This window comes from Hyla sarda, chromosome 3, assembly GCF_029499605.1.
Source record: "Hyla sarda isolate aHylSar1 chromosome 3, aHylSar1.hap1, whole genome shotgun sequence".
NCBI lineage: Eukaryota > Metazoa > Chordata > Amphibia > Anura > Hylidae > Hyla > Hyla sarda.
Genome location: NC_079191.1, coordinates 321,028,984 through 321,051,297, shown reverse-complemented (window position 1 = coordinate 321,051,297; position 22,314 = coordinate 321,028,984). Strand labels below are relative to the sequence as shown.

The following is a 22,314-nucleotide window of genomic DNA, read 5'->3' as shown; positions in this document are numbered from 1 at the left end:
TCACTGCAAGTAAACAATACATTTATTCAAGTTGTCTCAATGTAAACAGAACAGATGTTTTTTTCTAAGCTCACAGCTGGTGGACACCAGGAACAAAGTGTTTTATACAACTATCAAAATATTTAAACAATTATTCTGTCATTTCAGAAATAATTCCACCATATGAATTTGACTCTCTTTCTACATTTCTGACTATGTGCAATGCTCACAGCTGCAATACATCTTGATTTTCCAACTTCTGTCTGTTCTTCATGTAGTGTGAGTAGAGTCACAGTACATCTAGTAGAACTATATGGGATGACCTAGCGTTCACCCCAAGGTGCTGACAGATCTAGCATAAATGCTGGCTTACGATTTAACACAAGTGTAAAGATGTTAGATTTGGCCCATTTTCCTTCTAACCCTTTAACACACAGACAATTTACTAAGTTACTCATTAGTCAGTGTGTTGTATACTATACTGAATGTGTAGATATCGTTTTTACTCTAAATTTTAGGATCTTCTGTTTTTCCAGTTCTTCCCAAGTAGAGAAAATGCTTATCCCAGTGCAACCTGAGACACGTGTTCTTTACAGTGCCAGTGAAAGCTGTCTGCATTCTTTTCCTATTAGCAAAGTGCACAACGTGGCAGGGGCCAGCTATAGGGATTGCTTTGGTTTGGTAACAGGTTCATCTTAAAGGGGTACTCTGCCCCTAGACATCTTATCCCCTATCCAAAGCATAGAGGATAAGATGCCAAATCGCTGGGGTCCCACAGCTGAAGACCCCCGCAATATAGCAATGTCATGTTGATATTTTCCCAACGTATCTTTGCCTTGGAGGCACAAATCGTGGTGTGAACTGACATAGAATGCACCCACCTGTAACTGCTTCCGGAAGCAGGTGGTGTGAACGAGGTCTTACATAGCAGCACCCACCTGTAACTGCTTCCGGAAGCGCTGGAGGATCTCAGGCTAATTCATGACGTCACGACTCCGCCCCCGTGGTGTATACTTTGGTGATTAGACCATTCTATGTAAGACCTCATTCACACCATGATTTGTGCCTCCGAGGCACAGATACGTCGGGAAAATGTCAACATGACATGCCGACATGTCCATGCTCAGACAGACACAGGCCCCATTTATTTCAATGGCCTTAGCATAGTCATTCAGTCATTTCACAATCATGTAAAAGTTTTGGCTCAGACTGACGAGCATGGCTTGCAGCAATTAGCACTCCAAGAAAAACTTGCATACCTTGGGAAAATGACCCGAATGTGGTCATTAGCTGACTTTACTCAGATCATTTAAATAAATGGGGTATGTGTCTATTCAAGCATGAAAACGTTGGCTTGTCATTTTGACATTTTCCTTGCCTTTAGAGACACACATTGTGATGTGAACCTAGCCTAAGACTCCATAAGCAAGATTCACTAATTAATGTTTTTATCATACAGAGGAAATGTGTCAGAAATAAAAGAATCACAATTGAGGTTGAAGTTCTGTAATTAGCTGAGTATTTTGGGATAGGTTACTGTGTTCCCTCAATATTTTTTTTCCTCACTTCTTTGTTTTGTCCCTTTCATCGTTGAGGGACCGTCCTTGTGGTTGGGACCAATTAAGGAGGCGAGTACCACCAAAAGGCAGGGAGATAAGGTGGGTGGCAGAATAGTTGGGCACTTACCTTTCTTTTTTCTTGTTTGTGCCAATTGGATGGCACTGATATTTGTATGTAAGCATCGAGCTGTAACAGATGGATACTTGTGGCTCTGTTTTTTATATATGAGTAATGAAATAAAGTATAAGGTATCGGTTTATGATTAATGATTTATTTTCAGTAATTGTGTGAAATGTGGGCTGCAATGGGAAACCATATCAGAGGGGAATATAGGAATCAAGATGCTTCTATATTCTCTGGCAGGCACAGTGAATACATTTTTACAATATTATGCACATTAATTGTTGCTAAAGTTTTTTTTTCTAAATCAGTCTAAAATGGCTTGTGGAAGCATTACAGGAGTTGTCTAATAAACAGAACCTCTGCTTACATGTCCTATTGGGGAGGGACACTCGCTGAGGTGGAATCAAACTCTCCTTGCATTACATGGATGGCTATTTGCCTTAATGACCATAAATTCATACTACATTTCCGGTGTAGTAGCAACTGCATCAGAGATGCTTTTTAGGCTGCAGCTTCCCCCTGAAAAAATCAGGTGTGGAATCTGGGGGAATCACACCAGCATCTGCATTTTGTCTTCAATGATACAAGAAATTGCACAAACACAAATGATCTAGGAAACTTTTGCAAGGGAATGGATGGTTCATACCTTGTATTTGGTTTCAAGTTTTCAATAGGATAATTGGTACCTCCTGCCGTACCTGTTGACCACTTATTCTTCAAAAAGTCCTCATAAGATGCACTGTAAACCAAGTATCCTGTTCAGTAAATAAAATGAATACAATCAGTTGTTTTTTGTTTCTAATAATGGATTCTTGTGAAATGCAAATGAAGTATATGATTACAAACGGTGAGTTTTTTCTATATCACATGTACATGTAGGGCTGTCTGAAATAGGGCAGTCACGTGGTAAAGCAGCCTCTTTTCTATCTGGTCCCCAGTCACTGGTGGCAGCAAATAAACTAGTACATCAGATGGGTACAGTTGGATAAACCTGGTGCAGTTGACATCTGGGGAGAGGGATGTTAGTGATTGACTCATGTACCCAAGACGAGTGGTAGCACAGTCACATATCCCCCAGAACTGAACATTGCACAGGCAATTATTTTAGCTCACTTCCATGTACTTTATACAGACCTCCCCTACTCCGGTACCTAACTTCTTATTCCCTACACAGGATAGGGGACAGGTGTCTGATGAGGGGACCACTAGCGATATAATGCCCAGTGCCCCATCTCTTCTCAGGCATGGAGGTTGTCGACCCCCCCCCCATGTATCTGGAGATACACAAGTACAGCACTAGTTTTTTCCAGCTCTCCCATAGAGATGCATGGTAGGGGTTGTGTTGGCCACTGTTCCATGCGGAGGTTGACATCCCTCCATACAAGGAGCAGTGGTCACTCCGTGTGTGAGGAGAGCCAGGGGACCGGTATAAGATCACTGGGGGCTTCCAGCAGTCAGGCCCCTCACGATCAGACACCTTTCCCCCAATCCTGTGGATAGGGAATAAGAAGCTAAGTACTGGAGTTGACCTTAAAGCACTAGAGACAAGGAAAGTCTATAAAGGTGATAGCTGTAAAGCATCTGTGCCATGAAGTATATGGGCATTGGACAGACTGAAGAGCAGGAACCTGGTGAGAAATATGGATGTTGAAGAGCAATCAGTGAGTTGGGCTGTAGGACCAGATAGGTAGTCCAGTTATGCAATACTTGTCTCAATAGGTTTAACTGGTCTGGCTAAAGTTGAAGAAAAAAAGATGAAAAAATCTTTTTAATGTATATCAACCCCCCTAAGAAAATCATTTTAGCTACCACTTAGCTCTAAAAAAAAAAATATTAGAAAAATAATATTACACTTACCATAGTCATTTTAAAGGACAAAAATATATTTTACAATGCTTTGCATAAGTTTTCTTAAGCATGGCCGTTTTACAGCTCCATTTTGTACAGAGCCATAATAGGATACGTAAAGAGCTGCATGGGGCCTTACTGTTTCTAATCAAACATTCTTATATAAAAGCATTGTTGGATTCTGCATTGCTTCTCAAACAGGATATCTTTTTTTATACACAGTATGGTGGCACACTAGGTACCTGTGGCTCTGTAGTACTGAGTCTCACAGGACTCTGTCTGACAAGGTACAGCCTCCTACATATGGCCATTCATTCTATTTAGATAATGGTGAAATTAAACAAGGAAACAGTATATATTTTGCATGGAATGTTTGTGTGACCTGTATTACTGAGTTTGAAAGCATTGGACTATTGGGAGATTCCAGATCAAAATAGATTTGGAGGCTAACTTTTTTTTTTACTTGTTTTATTGAAGTTTGAATAAAAGAATATACAACAGCTCCACAGAGTGTACACGTGCACGACAGGAGAACAATAATGATGCCACAGAAATACAGTATAGCAAATGTCACACAGTACCGATCATGTAGAGCATAATAAACATAAATAACCCAACCTTAAAACTTAAAAAACACAGAGCACAACCCCCTGCGCACGCATTACAGGGACATAATCCCAGATCAAAAAGAAAAAAAATTCTGAGCTGGGAAAATGCAGTATGAGGATGAAAGGAAGGCCAGCTGCTGCACCGTAATAGAGCAGAGATAAAGAGAATGAGAGGAAAAACCAGGGAGAGAGGTACAACTCAAATAAAGATACAAACAGAGAAAAGCAGGGGAGAACGATATCACAGCAAGAAGAAAAATTGGCAGAATTAAAAGGGAGAACCCATAGCCCCGGAGGACATTAGAGAGGTAAAGGCTGAGGGAGAGTATCTGGTGAAGGGGAGAACCACACCAAGTGCCCCACACATTATAAAATTTATCAGGGCATTTCCTGTGTTTAAAAACTAGCTGTTCATAGGGAAGAATAGCATTAACTAATTTCCGCCACTGCGAGAAGGAGGGTGGACGGGGGTCCATCCAGCGCAAGGCCACCGCTTTCCTAGCCAGGAATAATGACTCACGTAAGAATATTCTCAAATGATGTTGCCATGTCTCTTCAGAGAGCAAACCAAAGAGACATACCAAGGGATCCAGCGGGACAGGGAGGGAAATAAGAGAGGTCAAGAAATCCACTATACTCTGCCAATACGCCTGGAGGGAGGGGCACTGCCATATCATATGCCAGAAATCAGCTCTAGGAGAGTGAAACCTGTGGCAGGCATAGGAAGGCACGCGCCCCATCCTATAAAGACGCACCGGAGTGAGATAGCAATGATGGGTAATGTATAGTTGAATCAGTTTGTTGTTAGCTGCCGGAGAGACTGTCAAATGAGAAGACAGCATCTCAGACCAATCCTCCGCAGTGAGCGAAGTGACGCATGCCTTCCAATAAGCCTCTGCCAGGTCAGTGGTACGGGCAATCTTAGCTTTAATGAGGTGAGTGTACAGTAAAGAGATTAAACCCCTTGGCCCCTGGGACCAAAGGACCCCTATGAGGGGATAGGCAGAAATGGGAGACCATGGTAAGGGGAACTGTGCAGACAGGGCATGTCGGAGATGCAGATATCGGTAAAAACCCTCCCGGGGGATCCCAAAGTCAGACTGGAGCTGCCCAAACGACTTCAAAACGTCCTGCTGAAACATGTCACAGAAATGAGTTATCCCATGCGCTACCCAAAAAGGGGGGTCTAGGGAATCCGTCAAGTGAGGGAAATGGGGATTATCCCAGAGGGGAAGGTCATCCTTAATGTCAGTAAGGGGGACATACAGTTGTGACTGGCGCCACACCTGCAATGCCAATTTATGGAGAGGAAGGAGCCACCTAGTGTGGGGGGGAACACCTTCCAAGAAGGCACGCCGAGAGGTGAGCCCTAAAAAGGAGGCAAGGCGAAGTTTCACATGAGGTGGGGAGTCAGGGAGGACCCAGTGTTGGAGGTAACATAACCAGCCGGCCAAGTAATAACCCTTAAAGTCGGGCAGTGCAGTCCCCCCCAAATCCTTAGGGCGCTGTAAAGTGGAGAGTTTAAATTTGGACCTGCCTGCACCCCAAATAAAGGTCGGGAGGAGAGAATCCAGGGATTTAAAAAAGCTCATAGGGACTGGGTTGGAAGAGTGTTCCAATACATAAAGGAGTTTGGGAAGGACAATCATCTTCACCAGGTTAATCCTACGAGGGACAGCTAAGGGCAGGGCCCCTTAGACACAAAATTTAGCTTTAACATAAGACAGAAGAGGTAAGACATTAACCTGAAGATCTAATCCCCTATTAATGTCTTACCTCTTCTGTCTTATGATCAATAAGTCCTATCAATGCAAAAATGGTACCGTTAAAAACTTCAGATCACGGCGCAAAAAATGAGCCCTCATACCGCCCCATACACGGAAAAATAAAAAAGTTATAGGGGTCAGAAATGACAATTTTAAACGTATTAATTTTCCTGCATGAAGTTATGATTTTTTCCAGAAGTACGACAAAATCAAACCTATATAAGTAGGGTATCATTTTAACCGTATGGACCTAAAGAATAAATATCAGGTGTCATTTTTACCGAAAAATGTACTACATAGAAACGGAAGCCCCCAAAAGTTACAAAATTTTCAATTTTGTCTCACAATGATTCTTTTTTCCGTTTCACCGTAGATTTTTGGGCACAATGACTGACGTCATTACAAAGTAGAATTGGTGGCGCAAAGAATAAGCCATCATATTGATTTTTAGGTGCAAAATTGAAAGAGTTATGATTTTTTAAAGGCAAGGAGCAAAAAACGAAAATGCAAAAACGGAAAAACCCCCGGTCCTTAAGGGGTTAACCTATTAGCCAATATTTTAGTAAGGATCTTATAGTCTACATTTACCAAAGAAATGGGCCTATAAGAGCCACATTCCAGAGGGTCTTTATCGGGTTTTAAAAGGACAACTATATTGGCATCATAGAGGGAGTTGGGGAGGTAGCCTGTCTCAAAAGCAGCGTCATACATACATTTCAAAGGGAGAGAAGCAGAGTAGCATAGCGAGAGTAAACCTCCACAGGTAGGCCGTCAGGGCCAGGGGCCTTCCCACACTGCATATCCCCCAAGGCATCGGATATTTCCTCCACAGTTATAGGAGAGTCTAGCAGCGAGACGGAGTCAGAGGACAGCACCGGGAACTGGATAGTATCTAAATAGGCGGTTAACTCCTCAAAGGAGTACCACATCTGGGAGGCATAGAGGCGCCGAGACCTCCCGCAGTGTGAGCTCAGGGGCCGACTCTCCTACCTCTGTAGCTGCAGGGCTGCGAGGGGGGAACCCCGCCTGGTGTCTGGATGAGGAGTTTAAGGCCCGGGCGCCATCTTGGGGCCTGTCCCGGGCAAACTCCCGGTGCTTTTCAGCAGCCGTGCTGCCCTTGTTGAGGGACGGATCCAGCTTGGGAGGCATCCCCAATGCTTGAGAGCGGGTCCGGACCGTAATATGGGCCAGGATCGGGCCAGGATACTAAGAAGCATGGGCGTTGATGGGAGCTACAGGTTAGTGCGACCGCTCATGTCCGGCGCCAAGCCACGCCCCTGGGGCTAACTTTTTGGAAAATATTAAAATACTAGGTGATGAATAGAATTATAAACATCTAAACATCTCTGGGAAAGGATGTCCTATAAACCTTCAAGATCAACTTATATTCACTTACTATCATGCACAAAGATCCTCTTATGAGAAGAACATTTGGGTAGAACTTTTCACAGAATGCAAGGGATCATGGAAGGATTTCTTGAGCATGTCACAGAATCCCATTCATGATCTGTTAGGGAATCTGATTCTACACAGAGACTGCAGTTTTCTATAATGTATCCATGCTTAGACATTAAATACCCAATCCCAAAAGAACCAAACTAGAGAAAGCTTGGCAGTAATGTAGCCAGCTATTCTATAAATATTTTATATTCTGACTATGTAAATGTAACATACTGTTCTTTCTCAAGTTAGTTTTGGAGCAAAATGAATTTAAACATATTCTTTCTCAAAAATGTATTATTCCCAATCACAGACATGTGCTTCACATCTGGATCAGTTCCAGTTTACATCTGCAGTAGCTAGAAATGGACTCATTCTAACTGTGACCAAATAACATTAAAACAGATGTCTACCCATTTTTCTCCATATACATTATACTCCTATATGTTTTAATTCTGTTGTCACATTAAAATAAAATCCATATCCATGTTGTTCTTTACCAGAGATGTATGCAATTGTCCAGTAGAATTACATAGCATTTGGGCTAAGAGAGGCTTCAGTAAACAACAGAGATAGGGCAAATTTACATCTGATGCCATACAGCAGGGGTGGGGAATATCTGGCCCTTGGGCCATTAAAGGCCTGCAACATCCCTGCAAAGGCCTTCCGGTGGGGAAAGTAGCGACATGACATAAAAGGTTGACTGTGGCCCTAGGCTTGATCTCCTCTGCCTGTGGCCACTTGAGGCCAGAAGGGTCTCTTCCTCTGGGATATGCACAATGAGAGACATCATCATGTGCATAAAGAATGCAGAGATAGTCCTGGCCTCTAGTGGCTGCAGGAAGAGACTGGTTGTGCCCTAGAAACAGATGAAGACGGTGAAGATGCCGGTGACTGCAGGGAAGCTGAGGAGAGCATGTGTTTTTTATTTTTATTTTGTGTTTTATAAATTTTAAGGGGGATCCTATTGGCAAGGGGCAAGCTACCTATGAGGAGGGCCTTTGTACAGGACGGGGGGGAACAACCTACAGGGGGTCTTATCTACAAGGGAGGAAGCTACATACAGGGGGTCCTATATACAGGTTGCAAAGTATTTACAGTTGGGTCCTTGAAACAGTGGGAAAGTTACCTACAGGGGGTATCCTATATACAGTTGGCAAGCTACCAGAAGGGAGTCCTACCTACAGGGGACAGGGGACCTACAGAGGGGTCCTATATACAAGGTAAGAACAATCTACAGGGGATTCCTACAGACTGGGGAAAAACTACCTACAGGGCCAAGCTTCCCACAGGAAAGGTCCTACCTTCAGAGGGCAAGCTACATACAGGATAAGGGGGGGGGGGGGAACAAACTCTCTACAGGGACAAGCTACCTCCAGACTGACCAACACGAACCTTGAAAGGCAATTAAAAATAGCAACATCATCAATACCAGCTAACATCACACATCTCACCAAAGAGAAGTAGTTCCAGCCACCACATTAAGGGTGAGTAACAGAAATGTTTCACCAAATATAGATGGGTAATTTGTAATTTATAATTTTGTATAACCCACAGCTGATTGCATAATTATCCAAATGGCTCTTGGCAGAAAAAAACATTATTACCTCTGCCATACAGGCTCTGTTGGGTTTATGTGAACAAAATTTGACTCCATAGAAACAATTTTTAAAGGTGTACTCCGGTGGAAAACATTTTGTTTTTTTTAAATCAACTGGTGCCAGAAAGTTAAACAGAATGGTAAATGACTTCTGTTTAAAAATCTTAATCTTTCCAGTAATTATCAGCTACTATATAATCCAGAGGAAGTTCTTTACTTTTTGAATTTATTTTCTGTCTGTCCATGGTGCTATCTGCTGACACCTCTGTCCATGCCGGGAACTGTCCAAAGCAGGAACAAATCCCCATAGCAAACCTATACTGCTCTGGACAGTTCCTGACATGAACAGAGGTGTCAGCAGAGAGCATTGTTGACAGAAAGAAAAGAAATTCAAAAAGAAAAGAACTTCCTCTGGATTATACAGCAGCTGATAAGTACTGTAAGGATTACGATTTTTAAATAGTAATTTACAAATCTTTTTATTTTTTGGTACCAGTTGATTTAAAAAAGAAATGTTTTCCACCTGAGTACCCTTTTAAAGGGGACATTGCCTCTGGACATATGGGGGGAGATTTATCAAAATCTGTCCAAAGGAAAAGTTGCCGAGTTGCCCATAGCCCAAAAATGAAAGAAGCGATCTGATTGGTTGCTATGGGCAACTCAGCAACTTTTCCTCTGGACAGGTTTTAATAAATCTCCCTTATGGAGTCTGATGGAGAATGTTGTGTGTTGAGTTCAGGAATCTCATCTAAGAAAACTTCCATATCAAATTAGGGGCTTGTAGCAGTACAAAATGGACTCCATGTACTTATACGGCAGATTGTGGTTACAATAAAACAGAGTTAAAGGGGTATTCCAGGAAAAAACTTTTTTTATATATATCAACTGGCTCCAGAAAGTTAAACAGATTTGTAAATTACTTCTATTAAAAATCTTAATCCTTTCAGTACTTATGAGCTTCTGAAGTTAAGGTTGTTCGTTTCTGCCTAAATCCTCTCTGATGACACCTGTCTCGGGAAACTCCCAGTTTAGAAGCAAATCCCCATAGCAAACCTCTACTAAACTGGGCGGTTCCCGAGACACGTGTCATCAGAGAGGATTTAGACAGAAAAGAACAACCTTAACTTCAGAAGCTCATAAGTACTGAAAGGATTAAGATTTTTTAATAGAAGTAATTTACAAATCTGTTTAACTTTCTGGAGCCAGTTGGTATATATAAAAAAGTTTTTTCCTGGAATACCCCTTTAAATTCTTCCAAATATAGTGACACACATGTCTTCAGGTTGTGTGTGGTATTACAGCTTGGCTTCATTTACCATAACTTCAATTTACTTTAGAACTAAGCTGCAATACCACACACAGCCTGAGGACAAGTGCAGTGCTGTTTTAAAGAAATCATCTGTTTTTTTTAATCCTGGATAACACCTTTAATTGTGTTGTGATTTTCTCGTTTTATAACTCCAGAACTATAAAATCATGTAAACCATGTAAGAGAAGCAATAGAAGATTTTTTTTTCAAATATTTTGATTTTTTTTTCTACATAATTTTTATGTCTACATTTTTCATTCTGTCCACTAGGCCTAATATTAAACTAAGACTTGTACAGATCACTTTCTAGTATTGTTCTAGAAATCCAAGAGAAAAAATCCCCCAAAATGTAATAAGAGTGATTAAAAAAGTGACCCATTTGACAACAAACTGGGCCATCATACACCTCCATAGACAAAAAAAAAAGTTTAAAAAAAGTTATAGAGGACAAAAATTGCAATTTTAAGTTTAAATATTTCAAAAGTACTTAAACATAGCAAAAATGATATAAATTGGGTATCACTGTAATCATGCTAACATGCAGAATAAACATAACATATCAGTTTTACTGCAAAGTAAACAACTCAAAAAAACAAATCCCTTAAACATTGCATAATCGCTGGGTTTGTTTCAATTTCAGCCCACAAATAAATGTATTTCTGTTTTGCAGTACACTCTACTGTAAAATGAAGCATGTCTTAAAAAAGTACAATTGGTCCCGCAAAAAGAAAAACAAGCTCTGATCACTGGTGGTGAATGGGGTTAAAGGGATATTTCAGGTTTAAAGACTTATACCCTATTAATCGGGGGGGGGGGGGAGGGGGGAGCCATGATTTTGAGAACAGTGCCCTAAGTCTTTGTTTTGAGAGCAGCAGTGTATTGCCCATGCGTGCTGCCCCTATAATCATTCATTGTCCCTGGAGCTGATCGAGAAAGTTGAAATAATGCCAAAACTTAAAGGGGTACTCCGGTGAAAAACAATTTTTTTTAAATTAACTGGGGCCAGAAAGTTAAAAATATTTGTAAATTGCTTCTATTAAAAAACTGAAATCCTTCCAGTATTTATCAGCTACGGTATGCTACAGAGGAAGTTCTTTTCTTTTTTGATTTTCTTTTCTATCTGACCACAGTGCTCTTACACCTCTGTCCATGTCAGGAACTGTCCAGTGAAGGAGAGGTTTGCTATGGGGATTTGCTTGGACAGTTCCTGACATGGACAGAGGTGTCAGCAGAGAGCACTGTGGTCAGACAGAAAAAAAAATTCAAAAAGAATTAAACTTCCTCTCTAATATACAGCAGCTGATAAGTACTGGAAGGATTAAGATTTTTTTTAATAGAAGTAATTTACAAATCTGTTTAATTTTCTGGCACCAGTTGATTTAGAATTTTTTTTTTCCCCACTGGAGTACCCCTCTTACATTTTGTGTGAGATTATAATGCCTTACATTTTTATTTTTCCATTTTCTACGATTGTGTCCCTTAACAGATTGGCAGTTATCTACCTGCGTTCAAACCAAGTAAAATATTATGTTTTTCAGACATTCCATGCTAGCAAATAACATTCATATATTCCAATATTTGGAGAATGTAAGGACTGCATATTGGATAGAGATAACATTCCTTCCGAATTTAAAAACTATTACTAATGTTGGCATCTGTTCAAGGCTATCCTGCTGACTTCTTCTAAACGCAGAGAATATAAAAATATAATCATTTCTGTAATCTCTTCAGTGCATCTAAAATAAATCATATTCTTGAATAAAAAAAAATCTCCTCTACTGCACCTTTGCAGACTTATGTGTCTTCTTGGTTATAGTCTATAAAGAAACTCATTAAAAAGGATATTGTTTGCAGAAAAAGGCCACCTAGTCCACTTAGGCTGCATTCACACCTCGTCTTCAGCCTAGGGTTGCCGGATCCGGCTGGGGGAGGGAAAAACTGGGCACTCCCGTACCCCCGCCGGACCGGCGCTGAAATCCATTTACTTTAATGAGCCGACCAGAGTCAAACAGTGACTCCGGTCGGCTCATTTTTGATACGTATCCGGTTTCCTGACCGGACCTTACCGGACCTTAGGTCTGGTCACAAAACCTAGTGTTTTTATAACAATATGTATGCTATATGATTATATCAATATTTTGATTACTAGGTATTCCTTCAACAAAAATTTGTTATTTAAACTATTGCATAGTAGTGATCCCTATGCTTTTTGGGTCTTCTATGCTATTTCTATGTTATTTTGGAAAGATTTGATGAATTCATTGTGTTCCCAATTTGGATTCCCTACAACTTCATGTTCAACTGATAATAATGAAATAGAATGCATACAATTTTGGAGCCACTCCATTCTAAAGAGTACAAAAAAATGTAATTTATTGTTTCTTACTTTAAAAATATACAGACTATTAGCAAACTATAATAGTAATACACGGCCATCTATAGTATTAAATCTGCTTCCGGTATATTGATATGTATGAAAGAATGCACAAAACTCCAAGCACATATTGATCCCCTTTTATACTCCTAATTTAAGAGGTAGGAATGTCAAAACTTCCACTTGTTTTTAGGTAAATAAAAATAGTCATTTCATATAAAACAGAATAAAATCCCTGTTATAAAAAATAAAATAAGATTTACCTGTGATGAAATCACCCTTCTTTGGTTTAGCCCAGTCTAGAATGACAAAAGAATGACAACCCTCAACAGCCACAACGGTGATATTATATGAGATATTTTTGGGTGGTAGAACGCCATCTTTCATTTCTTTAGGTAACAATTCGGCCAGGTTCTCTACTTGGAAGTGTTCCAGAGCATCATTGAGGGAGCATGGAGTATTCGGATCTTTACTAATATATGATACATATGGTGCTAGGAAAATAAGAAAATGTCAGAGTGTCAGATTCATTATGATTTCATAGGTGTAAACATAATCATATTTTATACTTATTACATGGATGCATAATATGAAGTTCCTGGGCCCCAAATCAAAATCTACAATAGAGATCCCCAACTATCATGTCATTCCTGGTTGGAGAGACCTTATGAGGTTGCGATTGCAACTGCTACAACACTTTTAGACCCATTTCAGCAAACAGTGTGATTATTTAATAATCTATATATATATATATATATAAAACTCAACGTGTGTATGTGTGTGTGTATGTTAAAGCATCACGTCCAAACGGCTAAAGATATTAAACATGAAACTTGGCACACATGTTACTTATATGAAGCGCCAGTGGGCATGATACGGTCCATGGCCGGTGTCTGATACTCCCCCCATACCATCCACGCCTCCCCGCTATGGAAGACCGGGATTGAGACCGACTCTCCTGCCTTGGGACACAGGTCCATTATGTGAGTGCTCCATTACTTTCTTTTTCTCATAGTTAGTACGGTCGAAAAAAGACATATGTCCATCAAGTTCAAAAAAAAAAGTTTGACCTCTGTCATTGCCAACAAAGTGTATATAACAAAATATTGAGATGAACTTTTGTTATTGACCAAATACTTATTTTGCACCATAATTTGCAAATAAAAATCAGGCAATGTGATTTTATGGATTTTTTTTCTCATTATGTCTCTCGTAGTTGAGGTATACCTATGATGAAAAATACAGGCCTCTCACATCTTTTCAAGTGGGAGAACTTGCACAATCGGTGGCTGACTAAATACTTTTTTGCCCCACTATATGTGTTTTCATTCACAATTGATACGTTTTAAATAAAAAGAATACTAGCATCATGCATCATTTTATTTTTATCTAGAAAACCTTAAAATAAATAGAATATATACACTAAAAAGTATTTCTTATCACAGGAAGGTACGTACCAGTAAATCTTTTTTTGCCGGTTGCATCGAATTCAGACACCATATTGTCTTCAAATGACCTTATTTCTGGTTCCCCAATAATAATTGGAGGCCGTCTGGTTGTTGTGTGTATTGGACGTTGTGTTGTCTCAATCAGCTCATAATCTAAAAATGATGTGTTATCACATTATTGAAGACAAGTTATGCATAGTAGATCTTTAAAACATTTTGCAATTAAAATGTATACAGTGGAATACATTAAAATATGAACTCAGGCTCAGTCACCTGTACAGGAAAGCATCTACTACTGTTTCCCCTTAACGCTATATGTATATATCATATCAACTAGTAATCTCATCCAATAGAGATGGTGTAATATTTACAAGGCTCAAAGGGAAACAAATGTTTTTTATATATTATATTGTATTATTGCTACATCAGCTTGCATAATGTTTCTCATATAACCATTGAAGAATAATGTCTGACTTCTAATTTTGCATTTTTGATGATGCATCTGCCTGGCATCTGCTATAGTTTTCAATGCAGCAAAATCTCCAAATGTTATATAATGTAATCTAAAATCATGAAATTACAGTGATTCATTTATAGTTATATATATACCTTGATCAGGATCAAAGAATGTCACGCTTTCTGCAGCTTCTGTTGTAACAATTAGGTCTTGGCCGGAATAACTATCTGGTAAAACAATTAATAATTAACTGAAGACAGTAAAGAAATATCAAATCCAAAAACAAATCTAAGAGGTTCTTTAAAAAATAAAATAATACATATATATATATATATATATATATATATATATATATATATATAATATCGCTAGATAGATAGAGAGACAGATAGATAGATTAAAGGTCTGTGTAAAAAGTATTTATTTATATTTTAAACCTTAACTACAATAGGGCTTTATACTAAGATGTTTAATCTATAATTATAGGTACCTTCTGTGTAGCAGTCAGGCTTGTCATCAGCTCCCATAATCATATTTCCTTCCTCATCATATTGTGCAAAAGAACCTGGTGCACAGGTAGGAATAAATGGTTCTTCAGTAGTTGGTTCAACAGTAGTTGGTTCAGGTGTAGTGGTAGTAGTTGTAGTTGTAGTTGTTGTTGGAGGAAGGGTTGTTGTAGTTGTGGTTGGAGTGGTTGTCTTTCTTGTGGTGGTAGGTCTGGTTGTTCTTGCCACTTCAAGACCTCTTAGAGGCCTTCCCCCAAGACTTAGGACTGGTTTGTCTTGAGCACTAGCTACAGGCTTGCTGAACCTTCCATGTCCAAACAGTGGTAACCCATCAGGGCTGACAACCGGAGTGCCATTTAAATCTGTCAAGAAGCCATTATATCAATGTATAATTACTATATACATATTACCCAAACACTTAAAAAAAATAAAGTTTTCCCCCATAATTCTACACTCAATGTCCCATGATAAAGTGAACAGAGTTTTTGCTGATCTATTGAAATATTTTTTTATTTCTTAGTCCCCTTTAATATTTTTTGCTGTATTTAAAATTTTTAAAGCACCTCAGTCGATGTAGAAGTGTTAGATGGATGTTAACAAACTAACAATTCCTTAACCACATAAAGTTAAGAATGTTTTGGTTTTGTGAAAAATGTTTCACGAGCCCTAATGCCATGCTAAGCATATTAAATAACATACCAATAATAGTTCGTCCATCTCCTCCCAACTTTATTCGAAGTGGCTTTCCTTGAGAATCCTGAAGATATCGTCCTTCAGTGTTAAGAATCACTCCTCGGTTTAAATCTACAACCTGGAATAAAGATAGATTAATTTAAAATATAAATGAAATCAGTCACTATAAATGATGCGTAATTTTACATTGTTTGAATCTGATTTGAAGGGCCATCTTATTGGGGACAACCCCATACCATATGGAAAGGTAATGGGCATTTATATAATAAAAGGTTGACTTAAGTCTACCAGAACATGAGCTATCTCTATGATGTCCATATGCTATAATAGGACATATGGACACATGTTGTTATTATTAGACAACCCTTTAAAATGTCTCTTTAAGAGATGACCATTGAAGATTGCACAAAAATATGGTTTTCAAGGTGGCTGGTCTTCTGAAAGAAAGCATAAGAAATGTAGAACTGGAAAAAAAAATCTTAGGACTTTGTTATGAATGAGAGTAGACATTTTTTTTCTAATTTGGAATAAAAACAACATAAAGCACTCAAGACTACATTACGTTGTGTGTGTTGCAGTGAAGAGAAAACAAAATGGGATCTATCAAGCACTACTTAATGTAATAGTGCTTTACAGACAACTATAACAATCATAGATCTGAATTTAGTGTGGATTTTATAAAATGCCATAAACCACGTTGGATAAAGAAAACACTTAGAAGCCTTTAAACTTCAAAATAAATATGATTCATGTGTACAAAAATTTAATTTGATCACAACATCTATGACCTAGTACAATGCCTAGAGAAGTTTGGGGATGTAACCAATATAGTAAACTAAAGAGGGATCTCACACCAAGGACATTGATTTCAAATGGATAGGGTATGCAATCATTGTAAGTGGGGCTCCAAATACTGGAACACAAAGTAATGCCCAGAATAAAGTGGTAAATAAAAGCACAGTACCTGGCCTGGAGTGGTAGACTGTCAGCAAAAAAACTGTGGAGACCAATCATACATTGATGGCAAATCCTATATATATATATATATATATATATATATATATATATATATATATATATATACATATACATACATATATATGTGTGTGTGTGTGTGTGTATCTGTGCCATGTGGATATCACTCTGTTGCAGGCTCAGCTAGCCATTCATGGGAGCAGGGGCCAATCAGTAGCATAATCGACATTCACACCTACTGGTTGAGGAATATTTAAGCCTGGTTTACTCAGATGTGTGTAATTACTCTATTTCTAGCCTTTACCAGCATTCCTTGTACTACTCGGCTTTCCTTTGTTCCTATTTGCCTGTTCCCTGACCTAGTTTTTGCATGCCCATTTGGAATTGACATCCCTCTCTTGGTTTGACCTTTGCCTGTTTTATGTCCTACATTTGGTTTTGACTTTTATGCCATTGCCTTCCTGGTATTGACCCTTGGTTTATTTTTTTGGTATTCCCGTTAGTGCTGTAAATTTGTCCTTTACATGCCAGTTTGGTTTGGCCCAGCTTCTCTAACTTTGCCATATATATATATATATATATCCCTGAGTCATCAGCCCAGTGTAGGGACTGATGCCCAGTTCGTGGTTGCTATTTAGGGAGGATCATCAAAGCAGGTAATGACAGAAACGTGGTTAAGCTTAGGGCTGCATTGTTCCCTACCTGACCTGACAATTAGTTCTAAAGAGTAAAAATAAGTTTGCTATTATATGCAAATTAAGGCAATAGGAAACTAAGTAAAAACCAACACAGGTTTAAAAATGCAATCAAAGCCTTTCTATAATTTGATATTTTTATATAAGACTTTTATATCTCTGTTAACTACACAGTGAAAGTGAAATAAACGGTTTACCAAACTTTTTTGTATGAACAATGATACATCTCCACCTAGAGAGTATTACAAAGACATTTCTAAGGCTTCATCTGGGCCTCACTGAACCACATTGATTTTCAGTCAAAGAATACCGTATTTATCGGGGTATTCCACGCACCGGCCTATAACACGCACCCTCATTTTACCAAGGATATTTGGGTAAAAACTGTTTTTTACCCAAATATCCTTGGTAAAATGAGGGTGCGTGTGTGTGCATGTGTATACCCCGATACACTGTTTCTGACCCCACAGAAGCCCCCAGGAAAGGCAGGGGGAGAGAGGCCGTCACTGCCCGCTTCTCTCCCCCTGCCTTTTCTAGGGTCTAGAGCCCTGCTGCCGCCGCTTCTCTCCCCCTGGCTATCGGCGCCGTTGCCCTATTACCGGCGCCACTGCCCCTTTGCCCATTCCCCATCTTCAACGCGACGTCACTCGTCATTGCACCTCGCAGCGCATAGCAACGATGCAGGAGACGCCACAGCCAGAAGCAACGCGGACCTGACCCAGGCAACAGGTAATTATAAAACCGGGGGTGGGGGAGGCAATGGGGCAGCCGCGCCGGCATTGCCGGCGCCGATAGCCAGGGGGAGAGTAGCGGCGGAAGCAGGGCTCTAGACTCCAGGAAAGGCTGGGGGAGAGAAGTGGGCAGCGACGGCCTCTCTCCTCCTGCCTTTCCTGGGGCTTCTGCAGGGTCAGAAAAACCGGGGATGGGGGAGTGGGGGAGGCAATGGGGCAGGGGCAGCGGCGCCGGCAGTCTCTGGACCCCAGGATAGGCAGGGGCAGAGAATCGGGCAGCGACGGCAGGTCTCTGGATCTGCAATAGCCGCTGCAGTTCATTGATTTAAAGCGCCCGCTTTAAATCATTGAACTGCAGCGGCTTATCGGTGTATAACACGCAGATAGACTTTAGGCTAAAAATTTTAGCCTAAAAAATGCGTGTTATACGCCGATAAATACGGAAATTGGAAATTTTTGATAGGAGGGACCAAAAGGTTAAAAAGACTAAAATAAAGCTAAAAAAAATATTATAATGATACATTCATGAGACATTTTGGTCCATCACTACTTTTGTCATTAATATCCTAATAAAAACAAAGTAAAATTAATAATGAAAGAAATATGGAATACAATTTCAAGAATTTATCTTTACAATTAATCTAAAAAATAAATCTATAAAGAAGGTTGCCCTACCCACTTTGTTCCTTCTGGACCATAAATCATCCTCTGTCCATTAAGGTTCCCAGTATTTGAAGATGGTGTATTTCCATTGGTATTAAACCTTGAAGACAAATTTGATGTCCCACCATTACCTGGAAATTAGACATATCAATTTAGATGCTATATGTGTTAAGGGAATAAGCACAGTCACAATATTTGAATTAGTAAAGGATCATCTACACTTTACTTAATACTCTATACTATGTGTTATCAAAAACAGATTTCAACTGTATTGCTCATTTCCTGAAAAAATGGCCACATTTAATTTACAAATTCAACATTTTGTGATAAAATAACTATAGGCACTATGGACAAGTTGTATGCATGTCTGTCTAGAAACACCTTTAAAAACATGTGCTGCCTGAATCGAGCCACTTCAACATGTAACAGAGGCATTTTAGGGCATATATAACACTACCTTATCAGCTTAATATATAAAAACTCCCTTGATTAAAGAAGCATCCTAACATTTGTTTAGAATTACAATGCTAACTCACCAGAAATGGTGTATAATTTGTTCCATCCCAGCTCAGATACATCTATACATTTAAACTCTTTTTTAGGGGCAGCTTTGACATGTGATCTCCAGTCTACCAGTGCAGGGCCAGTGGCCCTGGGTAAACAGGAAGTCCGTCTATCCCTATCCCGGTCATCCTTTCAACTACAAGATTACCTCAACATCTAATCTTTCCTGATTCCCCCTCCCCCCATACATCTCCCTAACTCCCTTGGCTCCACGATCTGTGTTCCTCAGTTGGTCTAACAATACCTAGAGTATCCCTGAAGAGATCATTTCTATCTTATCTAAGGAAGCAGTAGTACAGTGATATAGTAAATTAGTCCATACAATGGTTAGCTGCACAGCTTATGTGACTCACATTGTTTCCCTCTCTTATCTGAGTTCAGGGTGTTCTACAAGATCGAGCTTTACATTGATCTCCCCTGCCTCCTGTTTGTAAGAGCTGATAGGAAGAAACCTATTACAAGGAGATGTGTTGAAGCTGCATAACATAGAAATCAGCAATCTCAGAAACAGCAGTTCTTTTTCTCAGTGGAGACCTAGTGCAATAAGATGAGCTCCCGACCACTCTGTTTCTGCAAAGCCAGAAGCATAATGGGAAATGTAGGATGCACTAAAGAAGCACTCAATTTTGGAGGTGCTCGTCATGAATGGCAGGTCCCAGATGCAATCACGCTGATGTCGGCCATTAACCCCTCTAACCCCATTGACCAATACAGATTACGGCAGTGTGGCTATTGTAATAGCTGATCTAATCGCCCACGGCACAGCCGCAGGGATAAGACCAGCTATGATGGCGGCCAGAGGTCCCCTCACATGCCTCTGCTACTCTCCTGGGGTCTTCTGCACCGAGCTGCCTTCCAGCAAAACAGAGCAGAAGATCGTCGATAATAATGATCAGTGCTATGCCTATCCTATGCATAGCGCTGAACAGTATTAGCAATATAATGACTGCTATAGACAGACTCCTATAGGAACATAATGAGTTAAAAATAAAAGTTTAAAAAAGTTTTTTTTTTAAATAGAAAAATCCCCTCCCCCAATAAACATTTAAATCCCGGTTTTTCATCATTTTACTCAAAAAAGCGTAATAAATAATAATTATTAAACATATTTGGTATTGCCGCATGCATAAATGTCCGATCTATCAAAATATAATGTTAATGACCCAGTATGGTGAACATCGTAAACGTAGAAAAAAAATAATCCCAAATTGCTGCTTTTTGGTCATATCACATTGACAAAAAATTTTATAAAAAGTGATCAAATAGTCACATATACATAAAAGTGGTACTTAAAAAAACTAAAGGTAATGGTGTAAAAAAATTAACCATCTCACAGCCCTGTATACAGAAAAATGAAAAAGTTATAGGTGGTCAAAATAGGGTGATTTTAAACATATTGATTTTGTTAAAAAAAAAAAGTTTGAGATTTTTTTTAAAGCAGTACACTAATACAAAAGTATGTAACTAGAGATGAGCGAACTTACAGTAAATTCGATTCGTCACAAACTTCTCAGCTCGGCAGTTGATGACTTTTCCTGCATAAATTAGTTCAGCTTTCAGGTGCTCCGATGGGCTGGAAAAAGTGGATACAGTCCTAGGAGACTCTTTCCTAGGAATGTATCCACCTTTTCCAGCCCACCGGAGCACCTGAAGGCTGAACTAATTTACGCAGGATAAGTCATCAACTGCCAAGCCGAGAAGTTCGTAACGAATCGAATTTACTGTAAGTTCGTTCATCTCTATATGTAACCATTGGTATAATTTTAGCTGTATTAACCCACAGAATAAAGAAAACATGTCATTTTTACCGTAAAGTGTACAGCGTGAAATCGAAATCCTGCAAAATTTGCAAAATTGTGGTTTTCATTTAGATTTCCCCACACAATAATGATTTATTGGGTTTGCTGTACATTTTATGGTAAAATGAGAGATGTCATTACAAAGAACGATTGGTTACGCAAAAAAAAAGCTCTCATATGAGTCTGTGGATGGAAATATAAAAGAGTTATGGATTTTAGAAGGAGAGGAGAAAAAAACCACATAAAAATAAAATTGGCCTGGTCCTTAATGCCAAAATGGACTTGCTCCTTAAGGGGTTTAAAAAACTATTTCATGTTATAAAAAAAACACACACATTGAATTAAAACAAAATACATAAAAACTGCATATTATGTAAACTGACCCCCAACCTACTAATGAGTCTCAGCAGTTTAGGTCGGAGTCTAGCCTAGTGTAATAAGACTCCACCTCCTCTTTCTGCAAAGCCAGATAATTCATGGGAAATGTAGGAAGCATTAAAAAATTATTTCAGTGATTAAATTGGAATATAGCTGAGAACCTATGCATGCTATGTTGCATAAAATGGGTAAGCACAAGGCATACACAAAAATGTCAGCATTATTCTCTATGCTGCAATATATAAGCAAATAAAAACTTCCTGGAGTACTTTAAGTGAAGGGAAGATGGCAACCAACCTATAAAACAGGTTTACCCCAGGCATACACAAGAGCCAAAACATTATTTCTGAATAATAATAAATGCTGTACTATATAGGCAAGACATAGGAAGTGTTGCAGTACTTCTTTGAGATCACAGAACTAGAATTTGGGGACATTTATGCTGTGCCTGACATCAAACTTAAAGGTAATGCTACTCATAACCAATAACAATTACTGCAGGAGAAAAGTTTTGACACCAAACAATATTTTTGAAGTGTTTATATTGTGTCAAAGTAGTAGAATGTAAATATAATAAAATAAATCTGGTACTATGGAAATTTAACAATTCTGGAGAATTAAGTTTTTTTATACAGCAAAAGTAACACCAAAAAATCAATACTCCAAAATCAACAGCTTCTATGGCTATAATGGAAAAAAAAAAGGTTATGGCTCTTGGAATGCGACAATATAGTATTTTACTTTTGTGTTTCCGACAGGCCAAAAGTTGTCAAGCCATTTTTGATCAGAGCAAAATAT

The 22,314-nt window shown here is 39.2% G+C and overlaps 1 protein-coding gene across 2 annotated transcripts in view; it reads right to left on the bottom strand.

Annotated features, from left to right (window-relative positions):
- The window catches only part of FNDC1 (fibronectin type III domain containing 1), a 182,719-nt gene that overhangs the window by 14,043 nt on the left and 146,362 nt on the right, over window positions 1–22,314 (bottom strand). For both annotated transcript variants that reach the window (XR_008891454.1, XM_056567188.1), the window contains exons 9-15: window positions 18,788–18,906; window positions 15,718–15,829; window positions 15,003–15,380; window positions 14,665–14,739; window positions 14,065–14,208; window positions 12,871–13,101; window positions 2,309–2,417 (exon numbers count right to left, since the gene is read on the bottom strand). Coding sequence is in view for 1 of the 2 variants with exons in the window: in XM_056567188.1 (XP_056423163.1) it covers window positions 2,309–2,417; window positions 12,871–13,101; window positions 14,065–14,208; window positions 14,665–14,739; window positions 15,003–15,380; window positions 15,718–15,829; window positions 18,788–18,906 (1,168 nt within the window). In the remaining variant the exon portion in view is untranslated. The remainder of the gene's footprint in view (window positions 1–2,308; window positions 2,418–12,870; window positions 13,102–14,064; window positions 14,209–14,664; window positions 14,740–15,002; window positions 15,381–15,717; window positions 15,830–18,787; window positions 18,907–22,314) is intronic.